Source organism: Apiospora phragmitis (genome assembly GCF_038363925.1).
Source record: "Apiospora phragmitis strain CBS 135458 chromosome Unknown utg000002l:1.0-5516284.0:1.0-5523493.0, whole genome shotgun sequence".
NCBI lineage: Eukaryota > Fungi > Ascomycota > Sordariomycetes > Amphisphaeriales > Apiosporaceae > Apiospora > Apiospora phragmitis.
In genome coordinates, this window is record NW_027117400.1 from 3,177,351 (window position 1) to 3,197,427 (window position 20,077).

Here is a 20,077-nt window from a genome sequence, read left to right on the forward strand (position 1 = left end):
TACCGTATATAAAGTAGTAACCCGTTTTTTAATTTCTTATTAAAAAGGGTTTCGAATTACCGATACTTTTCTAATATAGTTATCGTAATTTTCGGCTTAGGTTTTTTAATCATAACGTATGTTTTAAAGATTTTAAGTTTATTAAGGGGTTATTTTTTAAATCGTTACCTATCGATTAAACCTCTTCTTAGTATATTTTATTAAAGTTAGCTTATTTTTTAATTAATTTTAAAATTATTTACTCGTAATTAAAGTATCTTTAAAATTATATTATATCTTATAACGTCCGTAATATTACACATAATTTATTTATAATATCTTTTAATATTAATTAAAAGATTCGCGACTTCTTTTTCTATATTTTTATTATTATACGTTATAAATCCTTTATCGACGGTTTTAAATCGATATAAAGCGTCCTTTTCTTATTATTTTAAAGCTAAGCTATTAACGATTCGTAATAAAATATAATTACTTTATATTCCGCTATTTAATAACGCTTAAATAGTAATTCTTTTTATTTTAATTATTAATATAATATAATTATAGATATCCTAGTTATTCGTTATAAAACATAGGGATTTATTATATCCCGTCGAGTATTATCCTTTTATAACCGGTAAAAGTCGTTTTTTAACCGTTATAATAGGTTTCGTTTATTAATTATTCGTTAATAGCGACGGATTTATACGTACGGTATTTCGTGATCGTATAATAGTGGCGGTATTTAAGATCTTATTATTATAATAAGTCCCTTAACTTAGGAGTTTTAGGTATCTTAGAAGCATTATACGCTTCACTTAAACGTTCGGTAAGCTCGTAACTTCTTTTAAGCGTGCTATAGGTATTTATTATTAGTGTAGTCCCTTTAGTCCTACTCTTTTAAGTAGTATTTTTAAGACTATTATAAGGTCTTTTCGATTAATAGGTAAACTCGTCGGGGGTTAAGTATGGTCGTTTTAACTTTCCTGATAAGGTGGTCGAAGTGTGGTTACCTGATTAGGTGCTTATTAATCCTTTTAAGGAACTATCCCTCCTCGAGCTTCTTTATTAAGTGCTCGGTGTAACTATTATAGATATAGCCGATTTAAGCGAGTAAGAAATAGTTATTATATATTAACGAAATTTTAAGGTTATTATTAATAATATAATTTCTTTTTACTCTTTATTTAAGTTTATATATAATAAGTACTTATTATAGCTTTTATAATTCGAGAAGTATAATTTTTAAAATCGCTAGCTATCCGTCGATATCTAGGTCTCGGGGTCTCGCTATTTCGGTGGCGAGTTTTAACGTAAATAATTTAATAAGCCGTTTAAGGTCGTTTAATTATCGCTCGTCGCGGACTAGGCGGTTTTTTAAATCTTTATTTCTATTATTATTTTTATTACTTTCTTTATTATAATTAAGTTATCGTTATATTATCACGAGGGTACGCCTAATACTTTATCGTCTAAAGGTTTTAAAGAATTATCTCGTCCTTTCTTTATTTATTAAATAATCGTAATAACTATTATTATAATAAGCTATCTAAGACAAGCTACTATAAGGCACGTTTAATATATTATTAACGCTACTTCTTTTAATAGTTATAAAGGTTAATCGATTATTAGTAACGTTAATTTATCGCTTATTCGGAACTTTTCGTAAATCTTTTTTTAAAGATCGATAATTTCGGGCAAAATATCCCTATTTTTAATAGTTATAGTAAATAGCGCTTTATTTCTTATCGTACTTATCGTATTTAGTAACGTTGAGGTTTATAAATTTATTATAATAGCTATATGCCGTATTATTCTTTAATAATATATTATTATAATAACGTAGTTATTTTATATTAACTTAAACTTAATTAATTTATTATTATTATCCGCCCTATTTTTCGCGGCGTCGTTTATATATACGATTATCGATCTTAATAATAAGCTTTATATACGAAAAGAAATTATTAAGGGTATTAAGCCGGCTAAGTTCGTCCTTAATATTTTCCTTTAACCCCGGTAATATATTATAATTTTTATAGCTTCGGTATAATTTAATCGAGCTATAATATATTAGAACTCGGCGGTATAAAAGGCGGTTAATCCCTTTTATTTAAAAGTTTTTAATTCTTTTTTTACTTATCGCTTCTCGTCGAGATCTTAAAAAAATGATTTAAAAGCTTGTTCGAAGTTATCGTAATTTTTAAAAATTTATTATACCTTTACGCGGTATAGCTTAATTTATTAATTATTCTTTACTAATTCGTTTAGGTAAGGTTTAAACTAAACGAGTGCCTTATTTTTAAAAAACGAGGCGACGTAAATAACTCGTTAAGTAGTATCTTAAAATATTCTTTTATAAAACCGTTAATAAGCTTTAACCTAAATAAGGAATCCGCGGAAATTCTTACTTATTTTATCGAAAGTTACTAAGGTATTAATCTTTATACCTCCCTTAGAAGTAATAAAAGTCTGGATAATATTAGCGGCGGTACGAAGGAGGCGTACTTTTTTACGTAGCTCGTTAATATCCGGTATCTATCCTGAGGTATTTTTAGCTAAGAGTTCGTTACGTTCCTTTTCGAACTTAACGTAATAGTATTAATAATTAGCGCTTTTTTACTTAAATTCTTTAATTCGCTTAGCTAACGCTTATCGAGTAGGGCTATAATTATTATCGTCGCTATTTACCTCTATAGTAAGATCTCGATAAGAGGTGTTTATAATAATAATAGGGGCCTTCCCGTAGCGAGGGGTATTATTAAGCCTAGGTATAAATATAGTTCCTATAAGTACTATTACTTAAAGGTTTAGGTAATAATTTATAAAAATAAGAGTAATTAAAATATAACAAACGTTATTTAAGTTTTGAAAAAAACTTAATAAGACGTATTAAGGTTTATATTTAATAATATAAAAAAGTTTTTAAACGTGTAATAAAAGTCCACTTTTATTAATATAATATGTAATAGCCGTAGGAATAAAGGTAACCGAAATATATAGATTTAAAGGTATTTATAATAGAATTATTAAAACTATTTACCTTATTAATAAGTTAAATTAATACTTAAATTAATTATTAAAATAAAACATATTTATATAAAATATATAAAAAACGTCTATTATTATATATTTAATCCCTCCTTTACTAATTTCCTTAGCTTAATAATTTATTCTTAATTTAATTAATAATCCTATAAGCTTCTCGGGCTTACTAGCTTAGTAGCTTATTCCTTTTAAACTAGTGATCTTATGATTCGTTACGTGACCTATATGGTTAGTTACGTTCGCTTTCCTGGGTACTCATTCGTCCTATCGCTAATTATGGTATCTCTATACGAGGCGGCGATCGGTCGCGGAATATAGGTAAGTTTATATTAGTGTAGCTGGCGGTCTTATCGGTGCTAATAATATCGTAGCTTGGTCAGGGCATCGTAATTCCGTGCCGTTAACTAGTGGGTCTAGGCTATATAATTAGGCTAGGTCGTAATAATCGTATTAATAATCGAAAAAAAAAAAAAATTACTATCCGAGCGCTATTAAATAACGGAACGTAAAGTAATTATATTTTATTACGAATCGTTAATAGCCTAGTTTTAAAATAATAAGAAAAAGACGACTTATATTAATTTAAAACCGTTAATAAAGGATTTATAATATATAACGATAAAGATATATAAAAGGAAATCGCGAACTTTTTAATTAATATCGAAGAATATTATAAATAAATTACGTATAATATTACGAACGTTATAAAATACGATATAATTTTAAAAATACCTTAATTACGGGTAAATAATTTTAAAATTAATTAAAAAATAGGCTAACTTTAATAAAATACGTTAAAAAGAGGTTTAATTAATAAGTAGCGGTTTAAGAAACGACCTTTTAATAAACTTAAAGTCTTTAAGGTATACGTTATTACTAAGGAGCTTAAACCGAAAGTTATAACGATTATATTAAAAGAGTACCGATAATTCGAAGCCCTTTTTAATAAAAAATTAAAAGACGGGTTACCGCTTTACACACGGTAAAATTACGAGATACCGTTAAAAGAAGGAAAAGAGCCCCCCTTTATACCGATTTATAAGTTAAATTAAGAGTATAAAAAAGCTTTAAAGGAATACATTACGAAAAACCTTAAAAAAGGAGTTATATAACTATTCACGTCGCTAATAAGCTTTCTTATACTTTTTGTTCTAAAGAAAAGTAAGGACGGAAAACCTAAGTAGCGTATATATATCGACTATTAAAAGCTTAATAAAATCATTATTAAGAACCGGTACCTTTTATTTTTAATTAGCGATTTATAAAATAAACTATTATATACTAAAATCTTTATAATACTTAACCTTTTTAATATATATAACCTAATCTATATTAAAAAAGGAGAAGAATAAAAAACCGCGTTTTAAACTAAATACGAGCATTTCGAATACTAAGCTATACTGTTTAACTTAATTAACGCGCTAATTAATTTTTAAATAATAATTAATCACGTTTTATAAAAATACCTCGATAAGTTTATTATAATATACCTCGATAATATCTTAATTTATTTCGAGAACGATAAGTAATATCGAAAACACGTAAAATTAATACTTTAAAAACTATAAGACGCTAACCTACTAGTTAACCTAGAGAAGAGCGAATTCTACTAACGATCTATTATATTTATAAATATATAATATCCCTTAAAGAAATCCGGATAAAACCTTCTAAAATTTTAATAATTAAAAAATAGCTTACGCCTATAAGCGCTATAAAAATTGAATCCTTTTTAAGACTAGCTAACTATTACCGGATATTTATCCCTAATGTTACGACCTAGCCTAATTATACGACCCAGGACCACAATTCACCGGCACGGAGCTACTATGTCCCGACCAGGCTACGATACCACCAACACCGATAAGACTGCCAGTTACGCCAACATGAACTCACCTACACTCCGCGACCGACCGCCGCCCGACACGATGCCGCCCCGGACGGCCATGGGACGGATGAACATCCCCGTAAGAGAAAACCAAGGGCGGAGGTCACGTGACGGATCTGGGGATCTGGGACAGATCCTAAGATCCCGCGCCGGATCTGGAGGATCGGGGCAGATCCACGAGATTCGAAGGAATCAGTAAAGAAGGGATTAGATATATAACCACGAACGTTTCCTATGTGTTTCATATAAACACTCTCTACTTCAGTGATCAATCTAAGCATTAATCTAACCCATTGGTGAGGCAAACAGCCTTAACGACTCTATTGTGAATACCTTCAAGTCAACGCACCTTAGTCACCTTTTGTTCCTACGGCTATTGCACATTGTATCGATAGAAGCGGACTTCTATCGCACGTTCAGATACTCTCTCGTATTGCCAAACATAAACCCTTCAGTACGTCTTACCAGGTTTCCCTTTAGACCCCTGATAGCGTTCGTTACACCCAGGTTTAATAAGTTAGCGACACCTCTAACGAACTTAACGAAAAAGGACGAGCTATTCCGATAAATAAAGAAAGAAAACTAAGCCTTTTACGATATTAAAGAGCGAATTCTTAACGAATTAATACTCCGCGTAATAAACCTTATAAAACCTTTTAAAGTCGAGACCGACGCATCGAATTATGCGATTAGAGGGTAGTTAAATTAATGAAACGATAACGGAAAGTCGCACTTTATTATATTTTTTTTTAAAAAGTTAATAACTATTATTAAAGCTTACAAAAAATAAAGATATTACTTTAATAAAACGGTAAAATTAATAAAGGTTTATATCGATTATAAGAACTTTATAACATTTATTATTATTAAAGAATTAAATAAATAATAAATACGATAGCTTAAATTCTTTTTAAAATTTAACTTAATTATTATTTACTATAAAAATAACGAGAACGGTTACGTTAACGTATTAAGCTAATAACCGGACTATTAAGAAAAAATCTCGCCAAAGACACGGACTATCTTAATATATAATTAAAACGGTAACCTTATATCGTTACACTAGCTAAACGTTATAAACCTCGTTTAATATAACGATAATTAAGTTACTAAGTTTAAATAATTTAATTAAACCCTTAACCCCGCTAACTACGCTAAAAATCACATCGAAAACCGCGACGGTCTCGTCTTCTATTAAAACAAGATTTATATCCTTAAGTAATACCGTAAAAACTTTATCAAGGAGTTTTACGAACATCTCGCATACGGACACTAAAGAGTATTTAAGACCTAGAAATAAATCACCAAGCAATTCGATTATAAAAACCTTAAGCTAATCGTGGCTAAAGTAATTAATAAATACGACCTCTATAACAAAGCTAAGGCCGCTAGATATCGACCATACGGAGAGCTACAACTAATTCTATCGCTAAATAAAGCGTGGAAGATAATCGTACTTAACTTCGTAATTAAGCTGCCCCTATCGGAGGAACTATTAACTAAGGTTAGTTATAATAGCATTTTAATAATTATAGATAAACTTATAAAATATATATACTTCTTATTATATAAGGAATTTAGCGATATTAATAACTTAGTTTACACGTTCTTACGAACGATCGTTAACTAATATAAGTTACTCGAAATAATTATCTCCGATTAAAATAAATTATTCACCGCTAAGTTTTAAAAGTTACTTATAATATAACTCGGTATTAAATATAAACTATCTATAGCGTATTATTTTTAAACGAATAAATAAACTAAACGAATAAATTAAACCTTAAAGTAATACTTACGCTACTACATTAACTACGAATAAAATAATTAAGTATAGCTATTACTTATAACGCAGTTCGTATATAATAGCGCGGATAATAAAGCTACACGTATTTCACTATTTTAAATAAACTACGAGTATAACCCGGACATCACTAGAAAACCTTTAAAAAAAGAGTTAATACTAATCGCGACTATATAAATTAAAAAATTAAAAAAAAAACTCTAAATTACTCTATAATAAGACCTCACCTTCCTTTAATAATAAATAAAGAAGTATACCGACTAAAATAGATTAAAAGGACTAACTTTTAAAGAGGGAGAAAAAGTTTACCTCTTATAACGAAATATTAAAACTAAGCGACTAAGCGTAAAACTAGACTTTAAAAAAATTAAACTATTTAAAATCGTAAAAATTATTTTAAAAACTAACTATTAATTATTACTACCTAAAATAATAAGGATACACCTTATATTTTATATCTTATTACTTAAACTAGCGGTCGAGGAAACTTTAATCGACACGTAGCTAAAAATCGAAATAGATTAATACGAGTATAAAATCGAGAAAATTATTAATAAAAGAAAAATAAGACGAAGGTTTTAATACCTCGTTTAATAAAAAGGGTACCTATTTAAAAAATAATACTTAAAAACTTAAAAAATACTTAAGGAGTGCCGCCGCGAAGCTTTAAAAATTTAAATAAAGAAATCCTTAATTAGCGGGCCGAGATCCCCGAAATCGCTTAAACTAAAAGCCGCCTAGTCCACGTTAATAAGAACCCTTATATATTAAAGGTCGTTAATAAAACACCCTTTATAGCCGTTTAAAATAAGTAAGACCTTGTCTTTAATATTTAACTCTTATATTCCCCGCTTAAATAAATTAGCGCCTCGTTCTTTTACCTTGCGTCGAATTTTCCGGATACATAATAAACGACCAGCCGCCTCGGTAAACTAGGACTGCAACTTTACCAGCTCTAAATAAAGCGATAAGAGCTTTTCGCTAACCTCTTCCTTATCTTCGTCGAGTCTCCGTTACTACGCTAAAACCTTCTTTAGAAAAAAAGCTACTAAAAAACCGTTATAAGACCGGCCACGATTAATATATTCTTTATAACGAAAAAAGCGTTCCGTAATTTTATAATTCTTTTTATTTTTAAAATAATAAGAATAAGGTATATCGGCGATACAACCGTTAAAAGCAATATATCCTTAAAAAGAAGACCGCTCGCGAGTTTTTTTAAACTTTAATTTTTTAATTTAATCTAACATAATAAATATATATTATAATAAAAGTAAAAAAAAAGGAAAACTTATTAAAAACTTAATAAAAGTAAGGCTTAATACTTATAATAACTAATTATTTTAAAAATAAAGTAATAAAAAAAAAAGAGATAATATTACGACTTAACTTAATAATACGGCTAATATCTACCTTAAAACGAAATTAAAATAACTCGAAGCGTTTATAAATTATTAAATAAAAACCTACCTTATTAGTTACTACTTATAACCCTAGCTATAATAATTAATATTATAATAATAAATAGCACCTAACATATCCACCCCGGGTCAGCACCTTAGGAATAATACGGACTAGATAAACAGAGATAGATAATACACCAGGTCACGTAATAAGATCACGATATTCTTAATAAACCAGGAGTTAATAAATTATAGTGATTTAAGTAAACTAGTTAAAAAGGATTATTAATTAATAAAGTGATCTAAGGGATTAATAAAAAAAGAGATTAAATATATAATAATAAACGTTCCTTATATATTTTATATAAATACTCTTTACTTTAATAATTAATTTAAGTATTAATTTAACTTATTAATAAAGTAAACAGCCTTAATAACTCTATTATAAATACCTTTAAATCTACGCACTTTAGTTACTTTTATTTCTACGGCTATTATATATTATATCGATAAAAGTGGACTTTTATCGCACGTTTAGATACTCTTTTATATTATTAAACATAAACTTTAATACGTCTTACTAGGTTTCTTTTAAAACCTAGATAACGTTCGTTATAAAAAAGTACCTTAATATAGTCTTTAAATTAAAACTTACGAAAATAAATGTACTAAAAATATACCGCTAGGCTAAGATTAATATATTAATTTCTTTTATAATTAAAAACGTTTAAAAAACGGCTAAAATTTATTCGCGAGATCGCTCGAAGCCGTTATTATTAAAATACGTTATCTTAAAAAATATAAAGGTTGCCCGGGCACGTTTAAAACTATCGAAGGTAGTTAAGAAAGAATTAATACTCGATTTCTTTACCGAATTAACTTTAATACTTATTAAAACACCTTTTAATAACTAGGAATTACGGAACAGTAGTTAAAAGTTAATTATTATAGACTTTATTTTTAAAATACCTTTTTAATAACTCTTTATTAAAAAGGCTAATAAGGCCTTAAATTAAAGCGCTAATAAAATCGCGCATCTTAAAGCTTAAGTCGATTATTTTTAAACTAAACTCGATAAAAAGACTACGAAAGTACGTTAAAAGGTAAAAATCGCACCGGGATAACGATTTATTTATATAGCTAACATACGCCGGGCTAAGCGGAGGCTAAAGGGTAAGGTCGTATACGAGGACGAAGCTAGCGACGTCGAAGTATTAAGAAGGCCTCGCAACGCTATAAAAGCTATAAAAGATAATAGCACGGAGGCGAAGGATTGTATTATTATTAAAAATAACGAAAGATAGTATATTTACGTCAATTCTAGCCGTAGAAATGGCTTAATTACAGGGTAAGGGTAGCTCAGTAAAGTGGCCCGTGAGGGGGTGCTTTAGCTTATTGCTTCGTGGTTGTTTGGTCATTTTTGGAGCAAGCCCTATACACTGGCAAATCAATATCGATCTGACTCTAAAACATTCGAACATAATGAACTTTTTTCTCTCTGTATACTTTGTGCATCAGGTGATATGGGCTCACTTTATAATGATTTCGACCGAGTCTGGGTGGGCGGGCCGATTGTCCCATCAGTCTGGCCGTGATTGTTGCCACTTGTGCCCACAGGCAGTGAGACCGTATCGTGGATAATGCATTTCCCCTCATGCACTTGGCAGTTGACCAAGATATGCAGAAATGCGTAGTGTGGCGAGAAGCTCTCGTGAGAGAGTGGTTACCAAAAGGCCTCTTTTGATTAAAACAAGTCAAATAGACCCGGCAGAGCTAATACAGATTAGCACCAACGTGTAATTGCCTGTCATGCTATGAATAGTCTTTTCTCGCGGGGAAGATCCGGGGAATGTTGGAGCGGATTGTGTACTAAATCTGAAACCGATCCGATTGGGTCGAGTTGTGGGATAATGTCACGCGAGCCTTGGCTTTGGTTATCATATCTTGGCAATTGTTCTTTGAACGTCCACACATGATGGGGGATGATTGATAGCATAGCGGTGTGAGGGTTGTGAGCGAGGCGGTCAGTTCCGGGTAAATATTCGATGTGACGGGGCTGCGTGCTCGTCCCATGCTACTGCAAGCGACAACCACTCAAGCGTCCGCTGTGTCTGTCAATGGCTGGGGGAATATGGTTTGATTGTGCCTTCGGTTTCTGAAGAATGTGGAAAGAGCAATGGATTCGGTTGTCGAGACCGGCTACTCCTTCAACCCCTTTGCGGGCCTAGACGGAGGAGATGGTGGAGGAGGTGGGAGGGGGGGGGTAAGTCGGCGTGGTCGTGTGGTGCGTGGCGCCTGGCCTGACCACTCGAGTAGGGGAACGAGCCCAATCCTTGACTACCATGTGGCTTGGACGTTGAAGCCGAGCACTCGGCGGGAGGGCATCGATGGAGAGAACCAGGATAGAAGGTACAACCGATGGGTTTCTTGAGCCGCCGTTGCCCATCAATTCAATCGGATCGTCCATTTTTCTATTACCATCGATAGATATTTTCGCATTTTCTAGTCGCATCTCCGTTTCTGCCCAATCAACGGGCTAGTGGAGATTACTTACGTTCGGCCGGTGTGATGTCTCTTTCTCTCGGAGTCCCTTTTGGTTCGTATTACCTAGCCTGACTCGCGCCACTGCAAAATTCAGGTACCCCGGAGCCCCCGGGCAATGCACAGACGCAGGCGCAAGCGAAGAACGGGAGTGCTTTTACTTTTCTTCTTCCTTCACTGCCGCCTCTTTCAGACGGCAGAGCATCATGTCTACGTAGGATGGCACATCATAGCACAGGTCAGGATAGATGTTTGCTCAGTCCATTCCTAAGTCGGCGCCGTCGTGTGTCTGACAAAAAGCGTCTAGACTCCGTAGAATCCCAAAAATCACCAACGTGCAGCACTGCCAAGTAAGCACCTGCAACGATCATGTGGGATCGTGGGATGTGGCTCGTGGGGTTGTCCAGAGTTCCATTGCCGCGCTATTAGCAATAACGGACAGGCGGGACTCGGGAGGCTGAGAGGCAGACAACCCTTCGGAAGAAACAGGGTGAATACGATGCACCACGAGAAACAGTAGCCAGGTTGGCGCACACCTCATGTACTATGTATGCGCATACCGGGCGTCTATTCAGATCGATGATTCCAGGACCAACCCGTAGGTACAGTTTGTGTTAAGTTGGAGATTTCGATAACAGTCCCAGTCGACCTCTGCCATAGTTTCACGCTTCTTTCTCGCATCGACTCGCTCAATGCGTCTCGTGTCAGAACTCACTCGTGACTCAGTTGGGGCCAGCGTCCCGGGAGGTAGGGAAATGAAATGTACCGGATGATGTCAGAACTTGGATGCAGGTGAGTTGGATCAATTCAATGCTGCGATCTCGCTTTCATCTAGGTAGGTACTCTTGAGAGTCGGAGACAAATGTGGCAGGCGTCTGGGGTAAGACATGCCTGTCCAAGACAACAGGACATCCATCTTGAACTGGCTCGGCCTCCACCAATCAAGCTTATCTTCTGGGCCTATTACTGAGGAAGAATGTTACGGCCAATCCAAAGAGCCACTACGGGTTGACACACGGTCGGTATCTTAGGTAACGAGATATGTTAGATACACCCGGTGGAGGTTTTCGCGCCAACTAACGCATGTAGCGACGAACTACCTCTGTAGCTAAACTAGGAGCCTATTATTGGCCGCAGCGAGTGTGAAGTGCGTGTGCATGCAGCATACTTTCCACGGGCTATTGGCTGCTTGGGTACTTGCTCTAATGTGTGCACCAGTCAAAAGGTCGGATCGTTTTCTGTTGAGACAAGCCAACGAATTGTCATTCCCAGACAAGCTTCAGATGAAAAAGCAGAAAAACAGTTCACGGCGTTGCGAGGGGTGGTTTGCTTTGCTCTCGCATAAGAGCTAGCTACTCAACTCGTCATGCTTCAAATTTCGTTGCGATGAGATGAGAGCGCCGGAGGCTCTGTACTGTAATAAAGAAATAGTTGGAAGCTGGGTGCCGTAGCCCGCACCCCGGCAGCAGTACATAAAAAGTAAAGCAACATCTTCCATTTTTGCATCTTGCAGGGGCCCCAGTAATTAACAAGCCAGCCCAATGCTACGACGCCCCTGGCTTGATTTAGACAAAGCCCATTGGATCCATGGCAGCCGCGGCTGGGTCCCAGCATCGTGAACAACCCCACTACCCGAAGCAAGACCGCCAGCTACAGCAGGTAAGTAGCGGTGCGTACGTTTCGATTCCCAGCCAAGCACTCGCGTCACGGGGCTAGTACGGGGGAGAGGGAGTTGCTGATTCTGGGCCATGACAGAAGCTCTGGACTTTCCTGGTTCCTTAATACTTCTCTTGTCTTCACGATATTCCCATAGACGCTGCGTTTAGACCGGAAAAGTTGCTTGCTTTGCTTGCTCATGTTGTGAACCATTGCTGGTTGTTGCTTCATGTTTTCACCCTTATCGCCGATTTCAGTCCTCGTTATCTTCCCGCTTTCGCTTCTCCGTAGCACCAGAACTACACCATGGCTGCCGGCGATGACGAAACCATGCCCGATGCTCCTGCACCCAAACCCCGCCGTCGCTTCGCACCCCAACTGGTCGAGGAGTCGGTAAAGTCGTCGACTCCGAACAGGGACAAGACGCCAGATCAAAATCACTCTTTGTCCCAGGAGCCGGAAGCAGAGAAAGAAGCGACCAGAACCACCAAAGATGCTTCCGTTCAGGTGGACGACATCCCCATGGCCGACGCCCCGCCCACACAAGCCCGGCGGCGCTTCGCTCCCGTGCCTATCGAGACGACGTTTGATTCCTATCGCGTGAACAAGAATCCGCATGGTCCTACGGCAGAATTGACCCCAGACCCGTCGCCCACATCATCCTATGCGCCGCACGTGGAATTCGTGGAAACGATAGAGCCGAACCCGGAAGAAAACAAACCCAAGAGGAGGTTTGCCCCTCAATTGATTGAGACATCGAGAAGGGCGAGGCGTGCTGGCCAGCAAGGTCCCGCCACCAAACACACCGACAAGACCGACATAACGCCCGGCACAAACCACATCTACGCCCCGAAACCGAAGAAAAACAGGCCCCCTCCCAGCGCCCGGAATGATGACACAACTCTGACAGAAGACGAGGAGGAGGGGGGAGGCCCCTCCCGTTACCTGACGCCTAGAAGGCAAGGCTCAATGAAGCCGCATCCTAACACGAGGCGGAGCACTCCCAAGACCTCTTTCCATATGGAGTTGGACACCATTGCGTCATCGGAGTCGGACGACTCATCTGAAGGGAACAACGATGATACTCGCGACGTTGATGATCTAACCCTCGGCGCACCCGCCCGGGAAGTGAAGGTTGATCAGTGGGAGGAGAGGAGCACCAACGAGAAGAATCGTAGGGAGTCACTGGATGAGGACGTCTCGGGTTACTTGCTTGCCGTGGCTGCGAGTGAAGCGCACAGGCAGCGCGAACTCGAATCCGCCTTATCCGCCTTCCCGAATGGTGTCCCAGCACTAGGTGTAGAGCACTTCTACGTGAGAGACAATTCGGAGGAATTTCACTATTCTGATTCGGAAGAGGAGCCATTGAGACATGGCACATCCAAGCTGATCCGACGGAAATCGACTGACCTGCCCTGGGCCGTCAAGGAGATGAGACAGTATGCCGAAAAGCATCCTCATTTCCGATTCGGGAGCGACATGAGCGTAGATACACTTTCGGACGATATGGATCTTCCGCCTGAAGACCCTCTGTGGACGACCGGTGGCCCAACACCAGAATCGCTCGACCAGCACCCCCCAGAGTCAGACAGCCCATCGACCTCTCATGTCGTCGGTAAACCACTACCTCCTACTACAGGGCCTGCTACTAAACAGCCCGAGGTACCCGGCTTCCGCAAGGGGCCTTTCGGCAACCCTTTCGCTACTTTTGGCAACGACGATAACGAGAAGGATGACGGCCATTTCCGGGAAATGCGCAATGCTGCCGCACCGCCTATGCTAGGGTCTGATCTCAAATTCCGCATGTGCCCAAGTCCCAAGGCTACGCGGATGGAGCCCGACCACCCTTGGCCGACGCAAGGGGCATGCCGTCCCGAGGAAAAGATCCGAGATACCTCTGGGGAGACCGGCCTTTGGCGTGGCTACTGCGTGGCCCAAGCCAACGAGGTAACCAGCGCCCTTCAACAAGGTCCAGATCTTCTCGCTACCCCTAGCGAGCCGGCGACGTTACATGATCCGTTCGCGGCCGCCTTCACTGAATCGCTGTCACTGGGCGGTAGCAACAGCTCGCACGCACCTGCCTCGCCCACTAAGAGGACGTCGAAGCACGGTGGCTTGCACATGGTCGCGGGGCTCGACGAGCGTATCCAAAAGGAGATGGCCCGCAAGGAGCGGGAAGACCGGATAGCGGCCGAGTTCGACGACGCGTTCATCACGCAGGTGTACAACTACCTCAGCCTGGGGTATCCCGCGACCGCGCGGGCGTACGACGAGGAGCTGTGCAAGATCACCGGCGTCGCGGTCAGCGAGCTGCGGCGCAATGACGGCAAGAAGATCGAGAAGGGCTTCATGCTCGAGATGCAGCTCAACGTCAAGAGCGGCTTCGGCTCCCAGTCCAGCGCCGACACCAGCGGGGACGAGGAGATGGTCACGCCCGAGGAGGACGAGAAGAGGTGCGCAGATATGCCGCCCCGCTGGACCTCACTCCGGCTGTATATACGGGAGTGGGCGCGGCAACACCCGGATCTGGAGAACAACGGTGCCTCCCTCGCCTGGGGAGTGCGAGCCCGTCGGGGAAGTTGGGCCGTATAGATCGGACTTGAGAATTAGAGGTGGTGCATCATCCCTCATAGAAGGTGGCATAACCTGAACCTTGCGGATAAGAGCGGAAGGGGGGCCCTGGCTTACAGACTATAAAGAAGGAGGCGGCGACTGGCGGTCACATCATATACAGTTAGCGACTTTTATTGTTTTCCTTATTGGCTTACGGCATCTGGCGGTGGTAGAGAAGGCAAATCATCAGGTTCCGTCGACTGTGATGGCGGACCTCGTTTGTGTTTTCGGAAAAAAGCAAGTCTTTGCACGGCGTTACTAGTGTTCTACTTTGGTGGTATATCGTCGTTGTCAGCTGCTAGGCGTGGGTTGAGTTGAGCAGATTGTGTGTTTGTAAGGCACAACGGATAAGGGGCTAATTAACCCCCCTATTGATCTGAATGGGCGTTCTGGGTTCTGTCCGGCATCCTCGAGTCGGGTCGGGTTCGATGGGACTGACTTCTATTGGCTTTTATCTATATATGTAACACAAGGGCTGTTACATGGCAGCATCACATCGTATGCTGCTTTACGCAAACCTAGTTTAATATTGAATTTGAGCGAACCAATCAAATGATTGCTTCTCGGTTCAGAATGTATTATTCTTACTATCAATGATGGTCGCTTGGTTCCCTAACTTCCTTATGTGGTCCTTCTGATATATAGGGGGGGAGTATATCTGCGGCAATCGAATTCTACATACCTACTTGCTCGACTCGGCCCAGTCAGTAACCGTCTTCATTTGTAGTACTTACGGGGCCATATGTTCATGGCCGTCTTCAGCCCGTCATCGACTGGGAGGCCCGCATGCAGCGTGCGCCGGTCCCCCGTTCCGTTCGTGTGCAGATTGACCCAGAACAGGGCATTCCCCGCCACCGGCCGGAACGCGACGCCTCCGTCTTCGTGGGCCCTCCATATCGGTGCTAACCTGTCGTCCGTGTTCACACCGTAGCTATCGCCACCATGTGCCAAGACGGTGGTGGGAGGTTCGACGCGCGGAAACCACGTCTCCCCGCCCTCGCACCCGTCCTCGAGGACCGCGAAGAAGCTCGCGACGCGGTTCCAGCTGCGCCCGCGCCACGCGTCGGCCTCGCCCCGCGCGGGCGGCTGCGCCGTCTCGTACCAGTCGTGGTGGACGTTGAAGCGCTGGCCCTCGGCGTAGCGCACGAGCTGGGGCGGGCCGATGTCGTCGCGGCGGGGGTCGAACAGGGCCGGGCCCAGGAAAGCCTGGGCCCGCGCCAGGATGCAGCGCACCGCGGGGTCGTCGCGCGGCAGGCCCGCCGTGTGCGACGTGCGGTCGGGCGTGCCCATGCGGCGGCCGTGCTTGTAGACGTGGCTGGGCGCGAAGGCGGCGCGCGCGCCGGAGGACAGGAGGGCGGCGGTTTCGGATGGGGAGAGGAAGGTGGTGAGGTAGAGGAGGGGCGGGTCGAGGGAGATGATGGTTGTGGTGTAGGCGTGATGGGGATCGCAGACGAAAGAGGAGGAGCCGCCCCTTGTCCGCCGCCGACGTCGTTACCACTACCGGGTTGAAAATGTTGGGAAGAACCGCCAAACAGGCTCGCGACTAATGCCTTGGGATGATACCATGACCGAAGTATCGGCTCGGTGGTGGTATAAGGCGCAATATAACCGAAGGTCCATGGCGCCGAGAGGGCCAAGACTGCCAATACGGCTGCCCAGACGGAGAACCGTGAACGATAGATAGATTCGGCCATGGTATTGTCTTAAATCACGGATCCGAAGTTTGATCACGGAAAACTTGTTCGAGCATATCTGACCTGACGTCCGAGTAGCTTTGGCTTGCATCCGACAGAATTCGATGATAAAGAATGGCAGAGCCAACGCGGAAGCAATTGAAAGACCAGAGTATCCATGTCGGAGGAGTCGATTTGCTTGCACTTGCTTGGGATCTGTCGACACTGGCTTCCATCATTGCGTGGTAGCATTCAGTCCCCCCCATGGAATCGGAGGAAATGTACCGGCTGCCATTGTCGGTAAGTGAGGTTGCCAGATCTGGAAATGCCGAATGGCAAACCAAAGTTGCATTGATTTGTTTGCTCGTGTTACATCCGAGCTGGCCAGACACGTACGGCCATGTCACTAGGCCACACTGGTAAATGCCGGAGGTCCTAAAGATAGGGGGAATGCAGAATTTCGGCTTGAATTTCTCTGGTATTTAAGACTCCATCATTATCTTGACATCACCCACCGTCGCTCTCGCCATCTTCTTCAGCAGCGTCCTCTCATCTGCTTCTCTGTACCTTTCCCACCCCGTCCAAGCCTTCCTTGGCTTGTATGCTCAAAGTCTCGTAGCCCTGCTTAATGACTTCGGTAACTTGAATGCTGGTGAGGTTTTTCTTGGAACCCCCTGCGTCTAACAATGACTTATAGTGTGTGGTAACACTGATCAGAGTATCGATGGAGTTCGAAGCCCGATTCGCAAGGTTGTACGTATCGCGGAACTTGGTCAAGAGATCCCCACTCTCTACCGTCTTGTAGAAAAGATCGTCGTAAGCAGCTGGCGTGGGTAGGAAAGCCTCGCCTGCTGACAAGGATAGTGCCAGTAGGTTCACGACTAGATCCAGCAGTGTCTCGATATGAGGAAGGTCCTTCAAATCCGGGGCGTAAGTCGTCAGAAAACGTATAAGTGCTATAGAGAGCGGAAGAGCTCCGACCAATGATACTGTAAGCGCGTCCGTGAACGCGAGAGGTAAGAGATGATGCGAAGCATGATGCCTGTGCAAAGGTTATACAGACTGACATCCAGTCGGCGACGCAGATTGTGGTTGATACCATCAATCATGGTATCTAATACATTGGTTGCAAGAATGCGGTCTCCCTTGATCATTGGCAGATACGGTTGCCTTTGCCGACACAGACGAACTGCCACCTTACTTTCCTCACTACAGAGTCGCTTGCACAATACCTGATCTTCGATAATCAACCGCAAAACCATGAGACTTAGATGCGCATAGTTTGTGGCCCTGTTCGAGAGGAACGCGTGCTGAAGAAGATAGGATGTGAGCGATAGGAAGCTCGAGAAAGGCTGTTCGTCACCCTTTTCAGCCGGCAACGTGACTAGGTTGAAGCAGAATAGCTTGTTGGCATGACTGAAGTCATATGTGCCCAGGAGTAATGCTGCGTCTTCACCAGGACTTGAAGAGAGAAGGATTAGTCGTGGTTTGGCTCTCCGTGGGGAGCAAAGGATACTTACAGCTTGGCGAACATTTGTTTGGCAACCTCAGGATCGTAAGTAGGCTTCTTCGGGCCGGCTTTGGCACCTGGTGCGATAGAGCTCAAGCCAAACATTGTGAGAGCAGTCATAATCGACCAACCTTCCGGGAGGTCCTCGAGAATCTCGACATACTGCCCCCGCAACTTCTTAGATGTTTGGCCGACGCACCTGATAACCTTCTGAATAGCTGCCTCATTGACGAAGTCGTTGAGCCGCAGCTGGTAAGGGTTCTGGAACTCAAACTTGTTGTAGTTGGCCAGGAGACCCAATAGCATGAAAGGCTCCAGGACACGGCTGGGCGAGTCCGAGTCCTGAATAAACTTCATCATGGCAGGGAACAGGTCCCTGTGGATAAAGTATGTCAAAAGGCTTGTCTGATATGCCCCTGACGTGATGGCCAATACAACCTCGACGGCCCCTTGGCGCACGTCGACTAAAATGCAGTACGTTCTTATCAGCATTTAGGACTGAGATAGCCTGCTCACGGACGAACTTACGCGCATTTCCGGTGCGTATGATACTATCCAGCGCTCCAACAAATTCCATGAACGCGGTATCAACATGATCCAAGCCCGCCAAGATGGCGATAATATCCGAGGATGGATTCGTATACTTCTTGGGCAGGACGGCCAAAAAGAAGGTCGTCAATGTCTTGCGCAAACAGTCAGTACATTCGTTCGCATTTTTCTCGAGCGCAAAGCCATCATAGACGCACCTCGAGCGCATGTGCAGTGGCGGACCCGCCCTTCTTGAGGCACGCGACCGATCGGGAAAACAGTCGCCTCGTCTGTCCTTGTAGGCTTATCAGGTCGTCGGGGCTCAACTCTCCCAGTATGCGTTGCAAGGAGGCTCGGTCTGGTTTTAGGAGGAAGAACTCGCGCCAGAAGCCCTCGGTCTTTTCGCCGTCGCCATCAATCTCGTCATCTTCCTGGGGATTCGGCGGATCGTCAGCGATTCGGACGCTTCTCGTTTAAAACACGGCATGCGCCATGGGCGTGGAAACGTACCTTGTCAATTCAGAAGTCAGCTTTCGTAGATCTTTGGATTTGGATTCATGAATAGGGGCGTCTAGAACATCCTAACCTTGAAAAGAGCTTCGTATAGCTGTACAATCTTGGGTTGGAACACATCAGGTCGGGCCTGCTGTGTCAGGGGAGATGCCTCCATGTCGTTGTCGCGTAATGGCGGGTCGACACATGGATGGACTCGAGAGCGGCAGGACTTGGGCAGGAAGTGAAGTAATGAACACGAGCGATGCAAATTAAACCAAGCTTTTCCCCCTAGTCAATGAAATCTTATAATCTGCGCACAAGAAACGAAGGCTGCTTGTCTCTACAGCTTTGTTTTGTTCCAGATCCCTGAGCGCCAACCTGTCCTCAGCGCCACAGACAACTTAGCTGACACCGGATCGACATGCAATTATTATTTTTAGCTGTCCCAATTGCGTCGCATTGCCCCAGTACAGGCGCAGGGCGCAGGGTCGTGAGCGAGCTGTTCTTGCCACGGAGCAGGGAACGTTTAATCCCGCTGAGCATTAATGGGTCTCTGCTGTGATTGGGTCCAGCTGGGTCTGCATCAGCTGTCGCCGGACTATCTATGACCCGCTGGGAGCTTATCGATACGCATCATGGCTTTTCCCGATGACATTCACGAGCTTCCCATTGGCCCGGATTGGATCGGACTTATCGGTCGTCGTTCGATCTCTATGTCATCGGCATCGGCAACTTTAGGAACCCTTGGGTTTGTTAGCAAGCAACAAGAGGCAACGGCTACGAATATCAACCAACAAACAAGCTGTAATCGAACCATTGCAGCACATCTGCCCCAACACCTGGATTCCCAACCCAACAGAGTGCGGTTGGTTCCCTCTTGTGTCTTTCTTTTAACGCTACCTAATTACCCTTTTCTTGTTACCTCCTTTGACAATC

At 41.9% G+C, this 20,077-nt stretch overlaps 3 protein-coding genes across 3 annotated transcripts; 1 reads left to right on the forward strand and 2 right to left on the reverse strand.

Moving 5' to 3' along the window:
• Positions 1-12,628: 12,628 nt before the first annotated feature.
• Positions 12,629-14,914, forward strand: PG994_001780 (uncharacterized protein; the record flags this gene model as incomplete). The annotated part of the gene is made up of 1 exon (XM_066853189.1): positions 12,629-14,914. One exon carries the CDS (start codon positions 12,629-12,631, stop codon positions 14,912-14,914), a length of 2,286 nt encoding a protein of 761 aa, XP_066721330.1.
• Positions 14,915-15,652: 738 nt separating this feature from the next.
• Positions 15,653-16,629, reverse strand: PG994_001781 (uncharacterized protein; the record flags this gene model as incomplete). The annotated part of the gene is made up of 2 exons (XM_066853190.1): positions 15,653-16,406; positions 16,499-16,629. 2 exons carry the CDS (start codon positions 16,627-16,629, stop codon positions 15,653-15,655), a joined length of 885 nt encoding a protein of 294 aa, XP_066721331.1.
• Positions 16,630-17,157: 528 nt separating this feature from the next.
• On the reverse strand, positions 17,158-19,316 carry PG994_001782 (uncharacterized protein; the record flags this gene model as incomplete). Its single annotated transcript, XM_066853191.1, is given in 6 exon segments — positions 17,158-17,650; positions 17,668-18,069; positions 18,129-18,582; positions 18,647-18,800; positions 18,865-19,077; positions 19,233-19,316. 6 exon segments carry the CDS (start codon positions 19,314-19,316, stop codon positions 17,158-17,160), a joined length of 1,800 nt encoding a protein of 599 aa, XP_066721332.1.
• Between the last annotated feature and the right edge of the window lie 761 nt (positions 19,317-20,077).